Genomic DNA, 17,209 nt, shown 5'->3' with positions numbered 1-17,209 from the left:
CCCATGGAACGTACCACGCCCACTCCCCTGGCCGGTCCTGGCAATATGACCGCAGAAACCTACCCACATCCTGGTTTACTCTCTCCACCTGCCCATTACTCTCAGGGTGAAAACCCGAGGTCAGGCTGACCAAGACACCCAGATGCTCCATAAACGCCTTCCAAACCCGGGACGTGAGCTGGGGACCCCGATCAGAAACTATGTCCTCAGGCACCCCGTAGTGCCGGAATACGTGTGTAATCAGGGCCTTCGCAGTCTGTAGGGCCGTAGGAAGATCGGGCAAAGGGAGGAGATGACAGGACTTAGAAAACCGATCCACAACAACCAAGATCATGGTGTTGCCCTGGGACGGAGGAAGATCGGTCAGGAAGTCCACTGACAGGTGTGACCAAGGCTGCTGTTGAACGGGGAGGGGTTGTAACTTCCCTCTGGGCAGGTGCCTAGGAGCCTTGCACTGAGCGCACACCGAACAGGAGGAGACATAAACCCTCACGTCCTTAGCTAAAGTGGCCCACCAGTACTTCTCCCTAAGGCATCGCACCATCCTATCAATACCCGGATGACCAGAGGGTGGTAACGTGTGAGCCCACCCAACCTGTCGCGGACACCAAGCGGGACGTACTTCCATCCAGCTGGACACTGAGGTGGACTAGGCTCTGACCGAGATGCCCGCTTGATGTCTGCGTCCACCTCCCACACCACCGGTGCCACCAGACACGAGGCCAGAAGTATGGGGGTGGGATCGATGAACCGCTCCTCTGTATCATACAGACGGGACAGTGCATCTGCCTTAGCGTTCTGGGAACCTGGTCTATATGAGATCGTAAATCTGAATCGGGTAAAAAACATAGCCCACCTTGTCTGGCGAGGGTTCAGTCTCCTCGCCGCCCGGATGTACTCCAGATTACGGTGGTCAGTCCAGATGAGGAAAGGGTGTTGAGCCCCCTCAAGCCAATGTCTCCACACCTTCAGAGCTTTTATGACAACCAGCAACTCCCAGACCCCCACTTCATAGTTACGCTCCGCTGAGCTGAGCTTCCTCGAAAAGAAAGCGCAGGGGCGGAGCTTCGGTGGTGTGCCCGAGCGCTGTGAGAGCACGGCTCCAATCCCAGCCTTGGATGCATCCACCTCCACCATGAATGCTAAAGAGGGATCCGGATGCGCCAACACGAGACCCTCGGTAAACAGAGTCTTCAAGCGACAAAATGCTCTGTCCGCCTCAGCCGACCACCGCAGACGCACCGGTCCCCCCTTCAGCAGTGAGATAATGGGAGCAGCCACCTGCCCAAAACCCCGGATAAACCTCCGGTAGAAATTGGCAAACCCTAAAAACCGCTGCACCTCCTTTACCGTGGTAGGAGTCGGCCAATTACGAACGGCAGCAATGCGGTCACACTCTATCACCAACCCTGATGTGGAAATGCGATACCCCAGGAAGGAGACGGCCTGTTGGGAGAACACGCATTTCTCAGCCTTGACGTACAGGTCATGTGCCAATAGTCGCCCAAGTACCCTGCGCACCAGAGACACATGCGCGGCGCGTGTGGCGGAATATATCAGAATGTCATCGATATAAGCCACCACACCCTGCCCATGCAGGTCCCTGAGAATCTCGTCTACAAAAGATTGGAAGACGGCTGGAGCATTCTTCAACCCATACGGCATGACGAGGTACTCATAATGGCCGGATGTGGTACTAAACGCTGTCTTCCACTCATCTCCCTCCCAGATACGTACCAAGTTATACGTGCTCCTGAGATACAGTTTTATGAAGAAGCGTGCTCCGTGAAATGACTCAATCGCCATGGCGATGAGAGGTAGCGGGTAACTGTACCCCACCGTAATGGAATTTATACCTCCATAGTCAATGCACGGACGCAGACCTCCCTCCTTCTTCACAAAAGAGGGCCGAATGTACCCCTGCCTCAGAGATTCAGAGACATATGTTTCCATAGCCACCGTTTCCTCTTGTGACAGGGGATACTCGTGACTCGGGGGAAGTGCGGCGTTTACCAGGAGGTTTATCGCACAATCCCCTGGTAATTGAGTCGCCCTCTTTTTACAGAAAGCGATTGCCAAATCAGCATATTCGGGGGGAATGCGCATGGTGGAGATTTGGTTGGGACTCTCCACCGTCATTGCACCGATGGAAACTCCCACACACCAACCTGAGCACCCCTTTGACCACCCCTTTAGAGCCCTCTGTTGCCACGAAATAGTGGGGTTGTGAAAGGCCAACCAGGGAATCCCCAGCACCACCGGAAACGCAGGAGAATCAATGAGGAAGAGACTAATTCTCTCCTCATGACCCCCCTGTGTAACCATGTCCAGTGGAGCCGTGGCCTCCCTGACCACCCGTGACCCTAATGGTCGACTATCTAGGGAGTGCACGGAGAAGGGTTTGTCCATCTGAACCAGGGGAATCCCTAACCTATGCGCGAAACCGCTGTCCATAAAATTCCCTGCCGTGCCTGAATCTACTAGCGCCTTATGCTGGGAATGGGGGGAAAACTCAGGGAAAGAAATCAACACATACATGTGACCAACAGGGGGCTCTGGGTGAGCCTGGTGCTGACTCACCAGGGGTGTCCGAACAGTGCTCGGCCTGCCGTCTCGATTCCCAGATGAGCCCCTCCAGCACCGGTCGGCAGTGTGCCCTCTCCGACCACACCTAGTGCAGGAAGGAGCTCCTCCTCCAATCGCCCTTGCTGCAGCCCCTAACTCCCCTTGCTGGCCCCTAACTCCATGGGTGTTGGAGCGAAGGCGCTGGGGGGTGGAACCAACAGGACCCGATCCGGACGCCCGCGCGTAGCCTGCAAGTTGTCCAACCTTATGGACATGTCCACTAGCTGGTCCAGGGTGAGGGTGGCGTCTCTGCATGCTAGCTCCCTGCGGACTAGCTCCCTGCTCCCTCCCTGTCGTTCCACCCCGCGCCAAGGTCCTGAAGACCAAGGTCCTGAAGGCCATGGTCCTGAACTCCAGAGCGAAGTCCTGTGCGTTCCTCGTCTCCTGCCGTAAATGGAACAGACGTTCACCCGCAGCTCGACCCTCAGGTGGATGGTCGAACACGGCCCGGAAGCGGCGGGTGAACTCCATCCCAGACCGCGTTGGCCCACTCCAGTGCTTTGCCTGACAGGCAGGAGATGAGGGCGTTCATGCTCTCACCTCCCAAAGAATAGCAGGCAGCGGAGGTTAATAAACTCACCGAAATTAACTAATAGGACACAGGTGTAAAAAAAATAGACAGACACAAACGAAAAGGAAAAATGGATCAGTGGCAGCTAGTAGGCCGGTGACGACGACCGCCGAGCACCGCCCAAACAGGGAGAGGAGCCGTCTTCGGTGGAAGTCGTGACAAATGTGCAAGGTAATGATGGAGTATATGTTCCTGGTATCCAGGGCCCTGCACAGAACAGACCTTTGGTGGGGCAGGTGTTCAAAGTGAAAAAAGGGCACCCCACCCCCAACAAAAAACAAAAAATGTACAGCAATGAACTGCCACACTCACAGTGGCAGAAATGCGGGGGAGGGGACCTTTTTCAAGATTCATAAGTTTATGAGAAATAATCTAATTTGGATTGGCAATTCATTATATTTACAGTTACAATTGTATTTTTTATTTAACCTTCATTTAACTAGGAAAGTCAGTTAAGAACAAATTCTTATTTACAATGACTGCCAAACCCTAACCCGGGCGACGCTGGGCCAATTCTGCGCTGCCCTATGGGACTCCAAATCACGGCCAGTTGTGATACAGCCAGGAATCAAACCAGGGTCTGTAGTGAAGCCTCTAGCACTGAGATTCAGTGCCTTAGACCAGTGCGCCACACGGGAGAAGAGACAAAAAATAAAAAGTCATTTGTTCAAAAAACACCACCAAAATGGGCAGGTGCTCCAGCACCCCTAGGGCTCTATCTATCTTATCTCTTAGTAGTGAAACATTGTCTCCTTCAGGAAGATAACTCATAATCACTTTCTCTGCATTGTTCCATCAAGTGGACCCTGGTGAAGGACACAGAGGCATTTCCATTAGCATTAGCATTAAGCACTAATCTTCCCAATTCACCCCATCTCAGCTCCTTTCCACCAGGTCCTAACTTCAGTCAGCAGAGCTAAATGGGACCATGGTGATGATGCCTGAGGTCATCAGGAATGAGTGCTCATCACAGTGCCACACAAATTAGACAACTGACAGCACTGTGTGTATTTGTGTGATGTAAAATTCAGTGTGTGTGTGTGTGTGTGTGTGTGTGTGTGTGTGTGTGTGTGTGTGTGTGTGTGTGTGTGTGTGTGTGTGTGTGTGTGTATAAATACACTACCATTAAAAGTAGTCAACAAGTGCTAAGCATATGTGGGAACTCCTTCAAGACTGTTGGAAATGCATTCCAGGTTAAGCTGGTTGAGAGAATGCCAAGAGTGTGCAAAGCTGTCATTAAGTCAAGGGGTGGCTACTTTGAAGAATCTCAAATATAAAATATATTTTGATTGGTTTAACACTTTTTTGGTTGCTACGTGATTCCATGTGTTATTTCATAATTTTTATGTCTTCACTATTATTCTACAATGTAGAAAAGAGTAAAAATAAAGAAAAACCCTGGAATGAGTTGGTATATCCAAACCTTTGAATGGTACTGTGTGTCTGTCACTCTTAGGTCTGGCACAATTACAATTACTGTATAACCTTGTAACTGACAGTTACGGATGATGACCGTCATGAAAAGAAAATAACTGTCATAACAGTTTAAGAATTGTTTTATGGGACAGGACGGCCGGGCGTTTGTGCGGTCGAGTCAATTTCTGCTGTAACGGACTCTACAACGTGAAGAAATATTGTTGCTCCTTGCTGAAACAAGCAAGGTGTTGTAGCAAACAAGTATTTGGTTGCCTAGGCAATGCCCCCTTCCTGCAACAGCAGGAAGGGGGCATTATTTTTTAAATGACAGCCTCCAACCTCTTCTCCCCATAATGTCTTCTTAGAATAGAGATGTTTAATCATCTCCTCACAGCAATCCTTTTCAAAGCTGTGTAAGATGTTGTGGACAATCGCAGGTAGGCCCTGTCTTCAGTGATTGCATTGATTGACAAGCGCCTTTCCCAGTGTGTGAGTGTATGAGCAACAGTAGCTGTGATGTGTCCATTGATCCTGTCTGTGTTTTTCATTTCATATGGAACTGGCATTTATCAGAGCTCTGCCCTCCCATTGATTATAAAATACGATTCATATTATTCCAGGGAGGTCAGTGCTGAATCAATGAGGCGTAGCTGATGACGAGAACACCCTCACACACATTGATATATGATGACATTTGTCACAGATGATTTAACACCCACTCAGAGCATTCCTGTACACACAGGTTTGCGATACAGTCACAGAGCAAGGACAGCATGCAAATGTTGAGTTATGAATAATTCATGAGCTGGTTATTCTGTCCTCCGTGTTGGGATTCAGGTGATTCTGTACCTTTAATAGTGATACAAGTCTTTGTAGTTTGTCTGAACAGCAACCATTTTGACTTTCATGAGTTTGGAACCCAGGTGACCTGACTCTAGGTGACTCATTTTTCCTTCAGGATGACTGTGTTAGAGCCCTGTGCCCTGTTGCCTGGAGAATAATAGGGATAGCTAATGACCTGTCCTTCCCTTCAATCCATATCAATGGAACTCAAAGGCACTTAGACCAGAGGTGGTCAATCCTACTCTGGCCCTGGCTGTAGACTTTTGTTCCAGCCAATGTGGCTAGTTGCATAGTGTAAGTCAGGGCTGGCCAGCCCTACTCCTGCGAAGCTACATATAGGGTGAGCAGACTTTTTTCCAGCGCTGATTCAACCAATGCCCTGCTGATTGGTAGAATCCTGTGTTAGTGCTGGGCTACATTCAAATAGGGATTTTTTTTATTGAGGCCCTTGGATTTTGGATGTAAAGGTTGGGCTTCAGAGTGTACTCAGTGGTAATTATCTGAATGCGGGCCCTCTGCTGCCTTGTTAACATCAGCCATCCTCTCCTCTCCCCTCTCCCCTCTCCTACTCTGCTCTCTCTCTTCACTGCTCTCCTCTCCCCTATTCTACTCTGCTCTCTCTCTTCACTGCTCTCCTCTCCTCTCCCCTCTCCTACTCTGCTCTCTCTCTTCACTGCTCTCCTCTCCTCTCCCCTATCCTACTCTGCTCTCTCTCTTCACTGCTCTCATCTCCTCTTCCCTCTCATCCTCTCTCTCTCTTCACTGCTCTACTTTCTTCTCCCCTCTCCTCCTCTCTCTTTTCACTGCTCTACTTTCTTCTCCCCTCTCCTCCTCTCTCTTTTCACTGCTCTACTTTCCTCTCCTCCTCTGCTCTCTCTCTTCACTGCTTTACTTTCCTCTCGCCTCTCCTCCTCTGCTCTCTCTCTTCACTGCTCTATTCTCCTCTCCCCTCTCCTCCTCTGCTCTCTCTCTCTTCACTGCTCTATTCTCCTCTCCCCTCTCCTCCTCTGCTTTCTCTTCACTGCTCTACTCTCCTCTTCCCTCCTCTGCCATCTTTTAGTCTCACATAATTGGTTGTCTAACATATTGACCACGTGCGTGTGTGTCCGACTGTCTCAGTGGGGTTTAATTGGATGCTCTGTGACACAACTGAACCCTACCTCCATCCCCTCACCTCCTCTACCCCCTCTCTCTCACCTCCTCTACCCCCTCTCTCTCACCTCCTTCCTCCCCTCAGCTCTGCCTCCTCCGCCTCCACCTCACCTGTCTGGTAATCAGGCAATCGGTTCTCTCTCTCTCTGGGTGATGACAGTGAGATACCGCTGTACCCACCATCTCTGATGAGCTCTAATATAATCTGCATGCTAATGTTAGACTAAATAATAATATGAATACACTCTTAGATCCAGCCATTATTTAGGAAGATGACCTAAATAATGTGCCAGTGAGGGGTTGTCTGGTAACATGGGTCATTAGCTCTGAGTGTATCTATATTTGGGAAGGACAAAAATATCAGTCTCAAGCCCATGGTATTTCATTTGACCGCAGGCACAAGTTTGAGAGTAGTGGTATTTGGACGTGCGTGCGTGCGTGTGTGTGTGTGTGTGTGTGTGTGTGTGTGTGTGTGTGTGTGTGTGTGTGTGTGTGTGTGTGTGTGTGTGTGTGTGTGTGTGTGTGTGTGTGTGTGTGTGTGTGTGTGTGTGTGTGTGTGCGGGAGTGTGTGTGTGTGTGCGGGAGTGTGAGTGTGTGTGTGCGGGAGTGTGAGTGTGAGTGTGCATGCATATGAAATGTGCTTCTGTGGATGTTTATGTTTGCATACACATAGCAGGATGGAGAGCTTCATTTCAGAGGGGAGTGACCCAAATCTCGGCAGTTAGTGAGAGGGAGGCAGCTTTGACAGTTTGACACAGAGATGGTGATGGCTTAATCACTAGAGCCTGTCTAGGGCTGGACCAGGCTTCCCACTAAGTCTGATGCCCCAGCAACAACAGAAAACAGCCCTAACCAAGACCAAGAAATCATACATCCCTCATGACTAAGACCAGGAGTTTTCCTGACCATGTAACCTGACCAGGAAATACTCTGGGCCTAATTATAGCCTGTAAGTTATACAATTATAGTTTTTGCTCTTTATATTTTATTTTCACATTGATATTACAATTGGATTGCAATAGTCTTGTTTGTGTTGAGCTGCCTGTGGTTAGCATTCCTTAGCCTGAGGCCACATGAAGTTCTCTGGAACAGTTCAAAACCCAAACCAAACCACACGAGATGTGTCTAAGATGCTCTGTCAGAACAGTTCACAGACCCAGCCCAGTGAAATGACTTTCATAAGCCAATATATGGCCACAAACACAACAATTTACTGCAAATGACAACCCGCTCATACAGAGTGTAGCTACAGTATATTATGTACATGTTAATCGCTCACTGTGTACTGTGACATGAATACACATGCATATCGGAGGAGGTTGTTAGGGTCTTGAAGGTAAAACTGTTCTGGATGATGAGGGGGCTTGAACCAGAGACCCTCCAGTTATAAGTAACGCATTACCTCCAATGCTATCATGTAGCCAGTCAGAGTCTGGACCCAGTGAAAAAGGTCAGAGCACACTTATATTAGCACAGATCAGAAGAAACAAAGAAACCTGACAGGACTACACTCTAGTGTCTATAACACTCTGTGTCCACCCAATATCTTCCCTCTCTCTGAACCACTACTCAAGGGGAAAAGAGAAAGAACAAAAAACAGAGTGAGATGAAGGGTGAGACAGTATGAAACAACCCCGCTGAAGTGTTACTGAGAAAGAGGGAGGAGTGTGTTTCATAGAGCTGACAAGATCATTCATCTCTCCCTTCTTTCACAACCTGAGGCAATCAGATCCACATCTCCTCACATAGCTGACAGAATCACACAGGCGGATCCTCACTGACCACTGATCAGTGCTCAGTATGATGGGGAATGGAATGTTATTCTTTACAACATTCCAGTTGCTCTGAAATCTCACAGTTATTGTAAGATAACAACACGCCTCGATTACTTTGGAAATGTAGCAGTTTCTCTGAAATGTTAAGTTATTATTATGGAGTTTTAGTTTTCACAACATATCAGTTTTCCTGAAATGGAACAGTTATTGTAAGATAACAACTTGCCTCGAATGACAAAATAACTCCTCATCCCTTTCATCGTTAGCTAGACACAGGCAGAAACCTGACAAAACAGTTGTATTGTTCAGTGTTATCACAGCCTTTCGGATCTGTTGTAAGCTGCTGTTATGTTTGCCAGCAGCGTGTTAACTTTGAATATGTGTAGACAGAGTACGTGTTACTACTGCACTCCGATACCACTGCACACCAAACATAGACGAAGTCGACGACAGTCACAGCTCCCGAAATAGGAGAGCAGTGATGTTGTTCAATTTATATATACAGTATAAATATATTTTTTCACCTTTATTTAACCAGGTAGGCCAGTTGAGAACAAGTTCTCATTTACAACTGCGACCTGGCCAAGATAAAACAAAGCAGTGCGGCAAAACAACAACACAGAGTTACACATAAACAAACGTACAGTCAATAACACAATAGAAAAATCTATGTACAGTGTGTGAAAATGTAGAAGAGTAGGGAGGTAAGGCAATAAATAGGGCATAGAGGCAAAATAATTACAATTTAGCATTAACACTGGAATGACAAATGTGCAGATGATGATGTGCCAGTAGAAAATTGAGATACTGGGGTGCAAAAGAGCAAGAGGATAAGTAACAATATGGGAATGAAGTTGGGTGGGCTATTTACAGATTGGCTGTGTACAAGTACAGTGATCGGTGAGCTGCTCTGACAGCTGATGCTTAAAGTTAGAGAGGGAGATATGAGTCTCCAGCTTCAGTGATTTTTGCAGTTCGTTCCAGTCATTGGCAGCAGAGAACTGGAAGGAAAGGCGGCCAAAGGAAGTGCTGGCTTTGGGGGTGACCAGTGAAATATACCTGCTGGAGCGCATGCTACAGGTGGGTGTTGCTAAGGTGACCAGTGAGCTGAGATAAGGCGGAGCTTTACCTAGCATAGACTTATAGATGACCTGGAGCCAGTGGGTTTGACCTGTTATTTGTGTTGTTGTAGATGAGTGGTCACCATTAACTCTCAGCATAAGGTGGGGTAGCGTGCTGTATCTGTCTGCCTGACAACCAATCAGAGGGAGGGATTCCTGATGGAAGAGGGTAGGAGGGAGATTCAGGGATTACATCTGACCTCTGCTTATAGTTTGAGAAGACAAATACAATAAGCCCGTCCTCCTATAGCTCCTCCCACCATCCTCTATTTCAGTCTTTAGCACATTCTCTCTTCCTTATTCCCTCCTTCAGGTTCTCTACAATCCTTTGGGGGATGTCTAAACCAAGTATGGCCTTCTGTTGTTTGCCAATGCATACACACGCATATTTTTACATTTTAGTCATTGAGTAGACACTTATCCAGAGCGACTTACAAGAGCAATTAGGGTTAAAGGACAGATTTTTCACCTCGTCGGCTCAGAGATTCGAACCAGAGACCTTCCGGTTACTGGCCGAAAGCTGTTAACCGGTAGGCTACCTGCCGTCCAGCGCACAGACAGACAGACAGACAGACAGACACACACACACACACACACACACACACACACACACACACACACACACACACACACACACACACACACACACACACACACACACACACACACACACACACACACACATACACATACACATACACACAAAACCAATATCAGTTGAAGTATAACTGATTGAGTAGCCCTGCTAGTCATAGAGGGGTGTTTGCTTATCTGCTGCAATATTGTCCATTTGTCGTAATCACGGCACAGCATAGGCTTCTACTGATTGTGAATGCAGAGTCATTGTTATAAATGAAACAGAGACAGCTTGCCTGTATAACTGACTGGGTGCTATTTCAGGTTTGTGTTCCTCTGCTCAGGGAAGATGCAGCACCAAGGAGGCAGCAGCATTGTCATGTTGTAAAGATTTAGAGCTATGAGCACACAGTAAGAAGACGTCTCTGACCAACACAGGATCCAGTACACTTCTTGTTTGTCTCTAGTGTGAAGGGCCTATACAGTTCAACGGAAGTGCAGCTGTATTCCGCATCTGTGCTGAGGCCATGACCATAGAAGAATCCTTGTATATGTAATTTTGCTGTACTGAAACAAAGAGGTATGACTGCACAACTGTAGGACTCATTTAGCTTCTCCTAGGCAGAGTAGTAGCTACTGTAAGTAGATTGTGTTACCTGAAACCATGGCGTTAGCAGTAAATGCTCTCTACGAGGCTGTACTTTAGCTGGGATGTGTAAAGCCAGTGAGATTTGGGGCTGTGAGGCAACGTGATGACCAGAGACTCAGAGGAGCACAGTCGTCACCTTCTGCTGCACCCTCTGTTGCCTCCTACATCTACTGTCAACCCCCACCCCCCCGTTCTCTTAAAAGGCCATTTCTTGCTGGCGAAGGCCCCCCCGGGGGGTCCCTGGATGCCTGGGACACGGATCTAACCCTTCTCATCCTGCTTGCACCCCTGAGCAACCCGATAGGAAGACGATTAGGGAGAGGTGTGTAAATGTCACAGGACGCAGGGACCTCATCACGGAACACCGCAGGGGGTTCTGGGAGAAAACAACCCCCCCCGGCATGGTAGACGCACTGCTATTAACAGTCTGAGGGGCATTCTGTTTGTGTTAGCTAATCTAGTTTGGGAAGGAGAAAGTAACTGTAAAAAAAAAATGCGCGGCTGCATACGCATCAATATGCCTTAGGAATGTCTAGACGTATTCATTAGTAGGACTATAGTAGCAAAACATTTTGTGTAAATTTGGTAACATTTTTATGAAACCTTTCATTGGGTTAATCAATTAAAATCTTGCATGGAAAGTTATTGCTCTCCCATTAAAATGTTATAGTGGAATTCTCAGTGTGTCAGAGATCTCACTACCTCTACGGAGTTATTTTCAGAACAGGGTGATAATTGAGCTGTTGCTTTTTACAGCCGAACAGAAGTCTTCTCTCTCGTGTAGCATCAATGTTTATTATTGGAAATATGAGAGGGAGTTTTCCAGACCAATGACTGGGAAGGGTTTCAGATAAATCTAGCCTGACACCTTCGCTACAGCACCGTTACCTGTGAGTTAGTTAGTGATGATGCTTATGAGGACATGTCAGTGATGAGTTCTCCTATAAATTAGCAACATATTAGTTATAAAGAGAGTGAGGGAATTTGCCATTGTTAATCTCATAAGAAAAAGCTCTGCCTACCCTTCAGCGAAACCAACTAGAGAGTTACCATGATGGGGTTTTTGCTCAACATGTTGGCTCAAGTCCTTGTAAAATCCCAAGGCAATGGTTTGAGCTTGATATGGTCAGAGCTTGTTGTGATAGCGTTCTATTCCATCCGTATTCTAATGATATTGGGGTAAGAACCATAAGGATCTTGTCCTTCACCAATCCTGACCGTATATTGATTATTTTGAGATTATTTATTTAGAGGTTGATATAGTGGTGTTGTGTTTCCACCCTGCAGGATACAATGGTTGATATAGTGGTGTTGTGTTTCCACCCTGCAGGATACATTGGTTGATATTGTGGTGTTGTGTTTCCACCCTGCAGGATACAGTGGTTGATATTGTGGTGTTGTGCTTCCACCCTGCAGGATACAGTGGTTGATATTGTGGTGTTGTGCTTCCACCCTGCAGGATACAGTGGTTGATATTGTGGTGTTGTGCTTCCACCCTGCAGGATACAGTGGTTGATATTGTGGTGTTGTGCTTCCACCCTGCAGGATACAGTGGTTGATATAGTGGTGTTGTGTTTCCACCCTGGACACAGTGGTTGATATTGTGGTGTTGTGCTTCCACCCTGCAGGATACAGTGGTTGATAGTGTTGTGTTTCCACCCTGGACACAATGGTTGATATTGTGGTGTTGTGTTGTGTTTCCACCCTGCAGGATAATGTGGTTGATATTGTAGTGTTGTATTGTGTTTCCACCTTGCAGGATAATGTGGACCTGGGAGACCTGATGTTCTCTCTGTGCTACCTGCCCACCGCCGGCAGACTGACCATCACCATGATCAAGGCCAGGAACCTTAAGGCCATGGACATCACTGGGGCATCAGGTAGAAGTCAACACTACCACAAAAATACATCATATCTCACTGTGGATTTCTATTCAGCACATTACTATAACACTGTGTGTTTCTATTTAATATTACCTAACATCAACATATGATGTGTACAACAAAAATAGCACAGCAGACTCTGTCTCAGTCTCAATGTCTCAGTCTCAATGTCTCAGTCTCAATGTCTCAATGTCTCAGTCTGTCACTCTATGTCTCTATCTATCTATCTCTCTAGACCCGTATGTGAAGGTCTCTCTAATGTGTGACGGTCGGAGATTAAAGAAGAGGAAGACCTCAACTAAGAGGAACACTCTGAACCCTGTCTACAATGAAGCCATAGTCTTTGATGTCCCCCCAGAGAACATTGACCAGATCGGCCTTCTGATCGCCGTCATGGACTACGACCGGTGAGTAAATGGGCTTTAACTCAGAGATCCAGTAGTTTTTAACTCAGTGACTCAGTAGCTTTTAACTCAGTGACTCAGTAGCTTTTAACTCAGTGACTCAGTAGCTTTTGAAAGTGCTAGCTATTGCCCTCATTAAACGCCATTTTGACTATGCTAGTAGTTCCTGGTTTGGAGGCTTATCTAAACTTATGAAGGGGAAGCTCCAGATAGCCCAGAATAAGCTGATCAGGGTGGTATTGCAGGTGAGTCCACGTACTCACATAGGCAGGAGCTGCTTTCAGGAACTGAACTGGCTGCCTGTTGAGGCTAGGTTGTCCCAGATTAGACTAGGTTTGGTTAACAGGAGTATTTATGGTCCTGCACCCGAATATCTAAGTGATTACTTTCCTCGTGTTAGGGATGCACACAATCACAGCACCAGATCAGGTGTTGCTGATGTGTGCTTATACAGGTTCAGGAGTAATGCTGGGAAAGATACTTTCTTATGTACTGGAGCCTCAGAATGGAATGAGTTGCCTCTGCCCATAAAAACAACTTCCTCTCTGGGCAGCTTTAAAAATAAAGTAAAAATATGTTTGAAGTCTTCTGTGCCCATATGAATAACCCCTATGTTGCAACTGGAATGATGAGATAGATGTTCTTCTTCTCTGTTTTTGTTTTATTATTTCACTGCCATACTGTGTTGGATCTTGTCCAGCCATCTTGTCTCAAGAGGACCACAATGGAAATAAGTCCCAGACTTTATTGTGTGTTATCCTCAATGATTTTATTCATGTGCCCGTATAGCTTTTTCAAGTTTTATGTGTGCTTGTTTTTTAAAATGGTCGAAATAATAAATTAAACTAAAAGCTAAACTCAGTGACTCAGTAGCTTTTAACTCAGTGACTCAGTTGTTTTTAAATTGTGGTTCTTATGCAGTATATACCCTTGTGCTACTTGTCAGTCTCTCAGGTTTCTTGTAGGCCCTTGAGCGTGTAGATACCTCCAGTCAAGACAATACTGATTCAGAATTGATGCAAGGACTATAGAAGGTTAAAAAGCTTTCAATGCAGATGGGAGTGAGTTAGAGAAGGTTACATTACCCCGGAGCCTCCTATCTTCTGGGTAGCAGTCCAACATCTCCTCGTCTTTATCTTCCTTCTATTCTTTCTCTTATCAATTCTCATTTTAGTACCGCTATGTTTTTCTACCATGGCAAATGTATCATCATTACTGTGAAGGCAGACATATTCACATGATCACCTAGCTTTGAATGAGTGTTCTGTCACATCGTTATTGAAAAGATACTCTCATTCTGTCACATCATTTAGTTCTGTCACACCTTTCATACAGATGCAATATGAATGTTCTTTCCTGAGATTTCACATCCCATCATACATTTTGGTTGATGCCCTATTTTTCGCTGAATTCACACATTTTCAATGAGTCATGTGATTCACTTTAAATCCACACAGGGTTACTGTAATGTTCTATCTAAAGTTAGGAATAAACTTGTAGGTTTATCTTACTACCCAAATAAACGTTAAGTTTAGGTAGAGACAGTACTCCTTCATCTCCAGTCCAAAGGCAGGAGTAATGAAGGCCTCTGTGTGTTTCCCTATCCAGTGTAGGCCATAATGAGGTCATCGGGGTGTGTAAAGTGGGCACCGATGCAGAGCACCTGGGCCGAGACCACTGGAGCGAAATGCTGTCGTACCCGCGAAAACCCATCGCCCACTGGCACCCGCTCATAGAGGTAAAGCCGGTGTTCGTTTGTGTGTGTGTGTCCACATATGTCTTGTTTCCAAGTGCAACATTTTCAAGGTTTGTCTCAGCTGAAATAGGTTTGTATTGCATACTGTCAAAATGACTCAAATACCTGGCATCTTTGAGCTGACTAGTTTGACCTATGTCTGGTGGTTTCAGACTTCAGACGGTAGAGTGCCGTTACCTGCCACAGAAACTCATTCATCAAAATTATCCTCCTCTTTTCTAAGGTCTCATTCTTCTCTATAATCAATACCCTAAGAGGCTCTCAACCTCTCTACCTCTCCAAGTGCAAAAAACCTCCATTGTTAAAAACAACCACAGCTGAGAATGCCAAGGCTTTCAGCGAGTAGGTGTACCTTGATGGCAGCAAGAAGCATGGCAGCAAGAATACTGATTCTTCTGAAGAAGAATCAAGGCCTTTCTACATTTCATGTTTACATTGCATTGTATAAGATGTTGCTATGTACAAGGTAGCTGAACAACGGTATACATACAATAGCTGACATTAATTGGAAATATATAATAATACACCTATTATTATGGTGGATAGATTGAGTGGAGAGGAGTGTTGAGGAGTTGAAGGAGAGTGTGTGTGACCTGTGCACTCAGCCTTGCATAATGGCTTTATTGTGTTGGCATCAAAGGAGACAGTCTTCCTTTTAGAACACAGCTGAGTGAACCACCAAGGTCTAGAGAAAGAGCGAGGGAGAGAATGAGAGAGTGAGACAGACAGATAGGGAGAGACATGCTGTAGATTAAGTGAAAGAGACAGTACGAGAGCAAGAAAAGAGATAGACAGAGCAGGATTTGAGAAAAGGAACAATTAAGCGGACTATTCTGTTTGCTTCAGGGTTACTTACTTAGTTAGTTACATTATGTGACTATGCTTTGAAATCCTAATTTGAGCCCCCAGGAAAGCACATCTGTTATTTAGCAGTCTGCCTCACCAGCCATTTGAATCAGTGTTGTTCTGCCTTCACAAGGCCCTCCCCCCAAAAATCACATATTCAAAACACGCCCGGGACGCAAAAGGACTTCAAACGCAACTATGTTTGTGTGTGTTTGTTTGCTCTGTAACCCATCACTCTCTCCCTCACTCTCTTTCTGTAATGGCTTCTGTCTTTTTGCTTTTAAGCCAGCAAACAAAACAATTACTGTCAAGAAGAACTAAACCTTTCACTGGAAAATACATCTGACTTTGATGAGATGAAAAGAGAGGAGACGTTTTTCTGCTTGCTTAACTAACCGATTCTGAGCGGCTAGATTTCTGCAAGCGAAAGAAGAGAGTCAATCAAGTGCTTTCATGTTGAAGTGCTGGGAGTTTGAGAGAATCTTTGTTTTCACTACGGGTGTTTTACAGAGTAGTTCTGTTTGGCAGCTCTCTAAGGAGGATTCAGAGGCAATAAAGATCATTTCCAAAACATATTTTAGTTTGGCACAGCTTGTTGCTTATCACCTACAATTAGTGAGAGAGTCCTGAATTAGTGAGCTCTTATTAATGTCTTTAGGTCACAATTGCTGCTATTAAGCTTTAACTGCAGTGCAGTGAACGTCACTTTCTAACAGAACTCACAATTTAATTGGTTTATCGAAGTACCAGATTTGGTCAATACTCTGACCCGAAGTGATCTGTTATCTTCATCCCCTCTACAGAATGTCTCTAGGACTACTAATCTACATTTACACAGCTATCTTTATTGGAGGTTTATCTCTCTTTCGTCTCTCTTTCTCCCACAGTACCAAGGCACCACAGGTGGGAGCCAGGCAGGGTCTTGTAATTCCCTGAAGACTCCTCCGTCTCCGTAAGCCCGTAAGCTTAACCGTCTGGTCCCTCCAGGAATACGACCACAAGGAGAAGAGCCAGGCGGCCCAGCCCAACCGTAGGAGCACCGTCCCGCTGAGTGGTCGACATACTGTTATACGTCACGACCGTTAGCGGTCGATCTCATGGTTATCAGAGACCAAGCATTGTCAGCTCTGTGTCTCTGGGACAGGACGTTTGCATGGGGAGTTGGATTGATTCAGTTGCATGTTGAGTGACCACATAATATGGTTGTTTTCTTTTTTATTCAGTTCCAAAAAGAAAATCGATGACAAGAACAACCAGAAGGTTTTAACAGTTTGGTCTAAGCCTGAGTTTGAAGTAAGCGTTTTTTACATTAGTCTTGCTCTACCTGTTTTTAATGGGGTGTGTCTGTATTGCACAGTGTACTTAAAAACAACCAGTCGAACTGACATACATATTTCATTTGGAAACGGTGCATGAGGTCATGGTTTTTGGTGGAATATCTTCTCCTCGATTTCTTTCGGTTTCTGTTCTTGGAATAGAATGTTCTGTCGGATGATCACATGACATGTGCAGTGGCAATTCATTTCTTAGACTTAGTACCTGTACGTAAAAATGTCCTTTCAAATGTTATCAATAAATATTTATTAATAAAA

The 17,209-nt window shown here is 45.9% G+C and overlaps 1 protein-coding gene across 1 annotated transcript in view; it reads left to right on the top strand.

Moving 5' to 3' along the window:
- The window catches only part of LOC106562305 (synaptotagmin-9-like), a 52,084-nt gene extending 34,875 nt beyond the window's left edge, over nucleotides 1-17,209 (top strand). The window contains exons 4-7 of the mRNA XM_045689212.1: nucleotides 12,488-12,608; nucleotides 12,847-13,018; nucleotides 14,624-14,753; nucleotides 16,505-17,209. Of these exons, the coding sequence (XP_045545168.1) occupies nucleotides 12,488-12,608; nucleotides 12,847-13,018; nucleotides 14,624-14,753; nucleotides 16,505-16,573 (492 nt within the window). The 3' untranslated portion in view covers nucleotides 16,574-17,209. The remainder of the gene's footprint in view (nucleotides 1-12,487; nucleotides 12,609-12,846; nucleotides 13,019-14,623; nucleotides 14,754-16,504) is intronic.

The sequence above is a fragment of the Salmo salar genome, chromosome ssa11, assembly GCF_905237065.1.
Source record: "Salmo salar chromosome ssa11, Ssal_v3.1, whole genome shotgun sequence".
Lineage (NCBI taxonomy): Eukaryota > Metazoa > Chordata > Actinopteri > Salmoniformes > Salmonidae > Salmo > Salmo salar.
The sequence above is the reverse complement of the archived record's forward strand: the minus strand, read 5'-3'. Positions and strand labels throughout refer to the sequence as shown.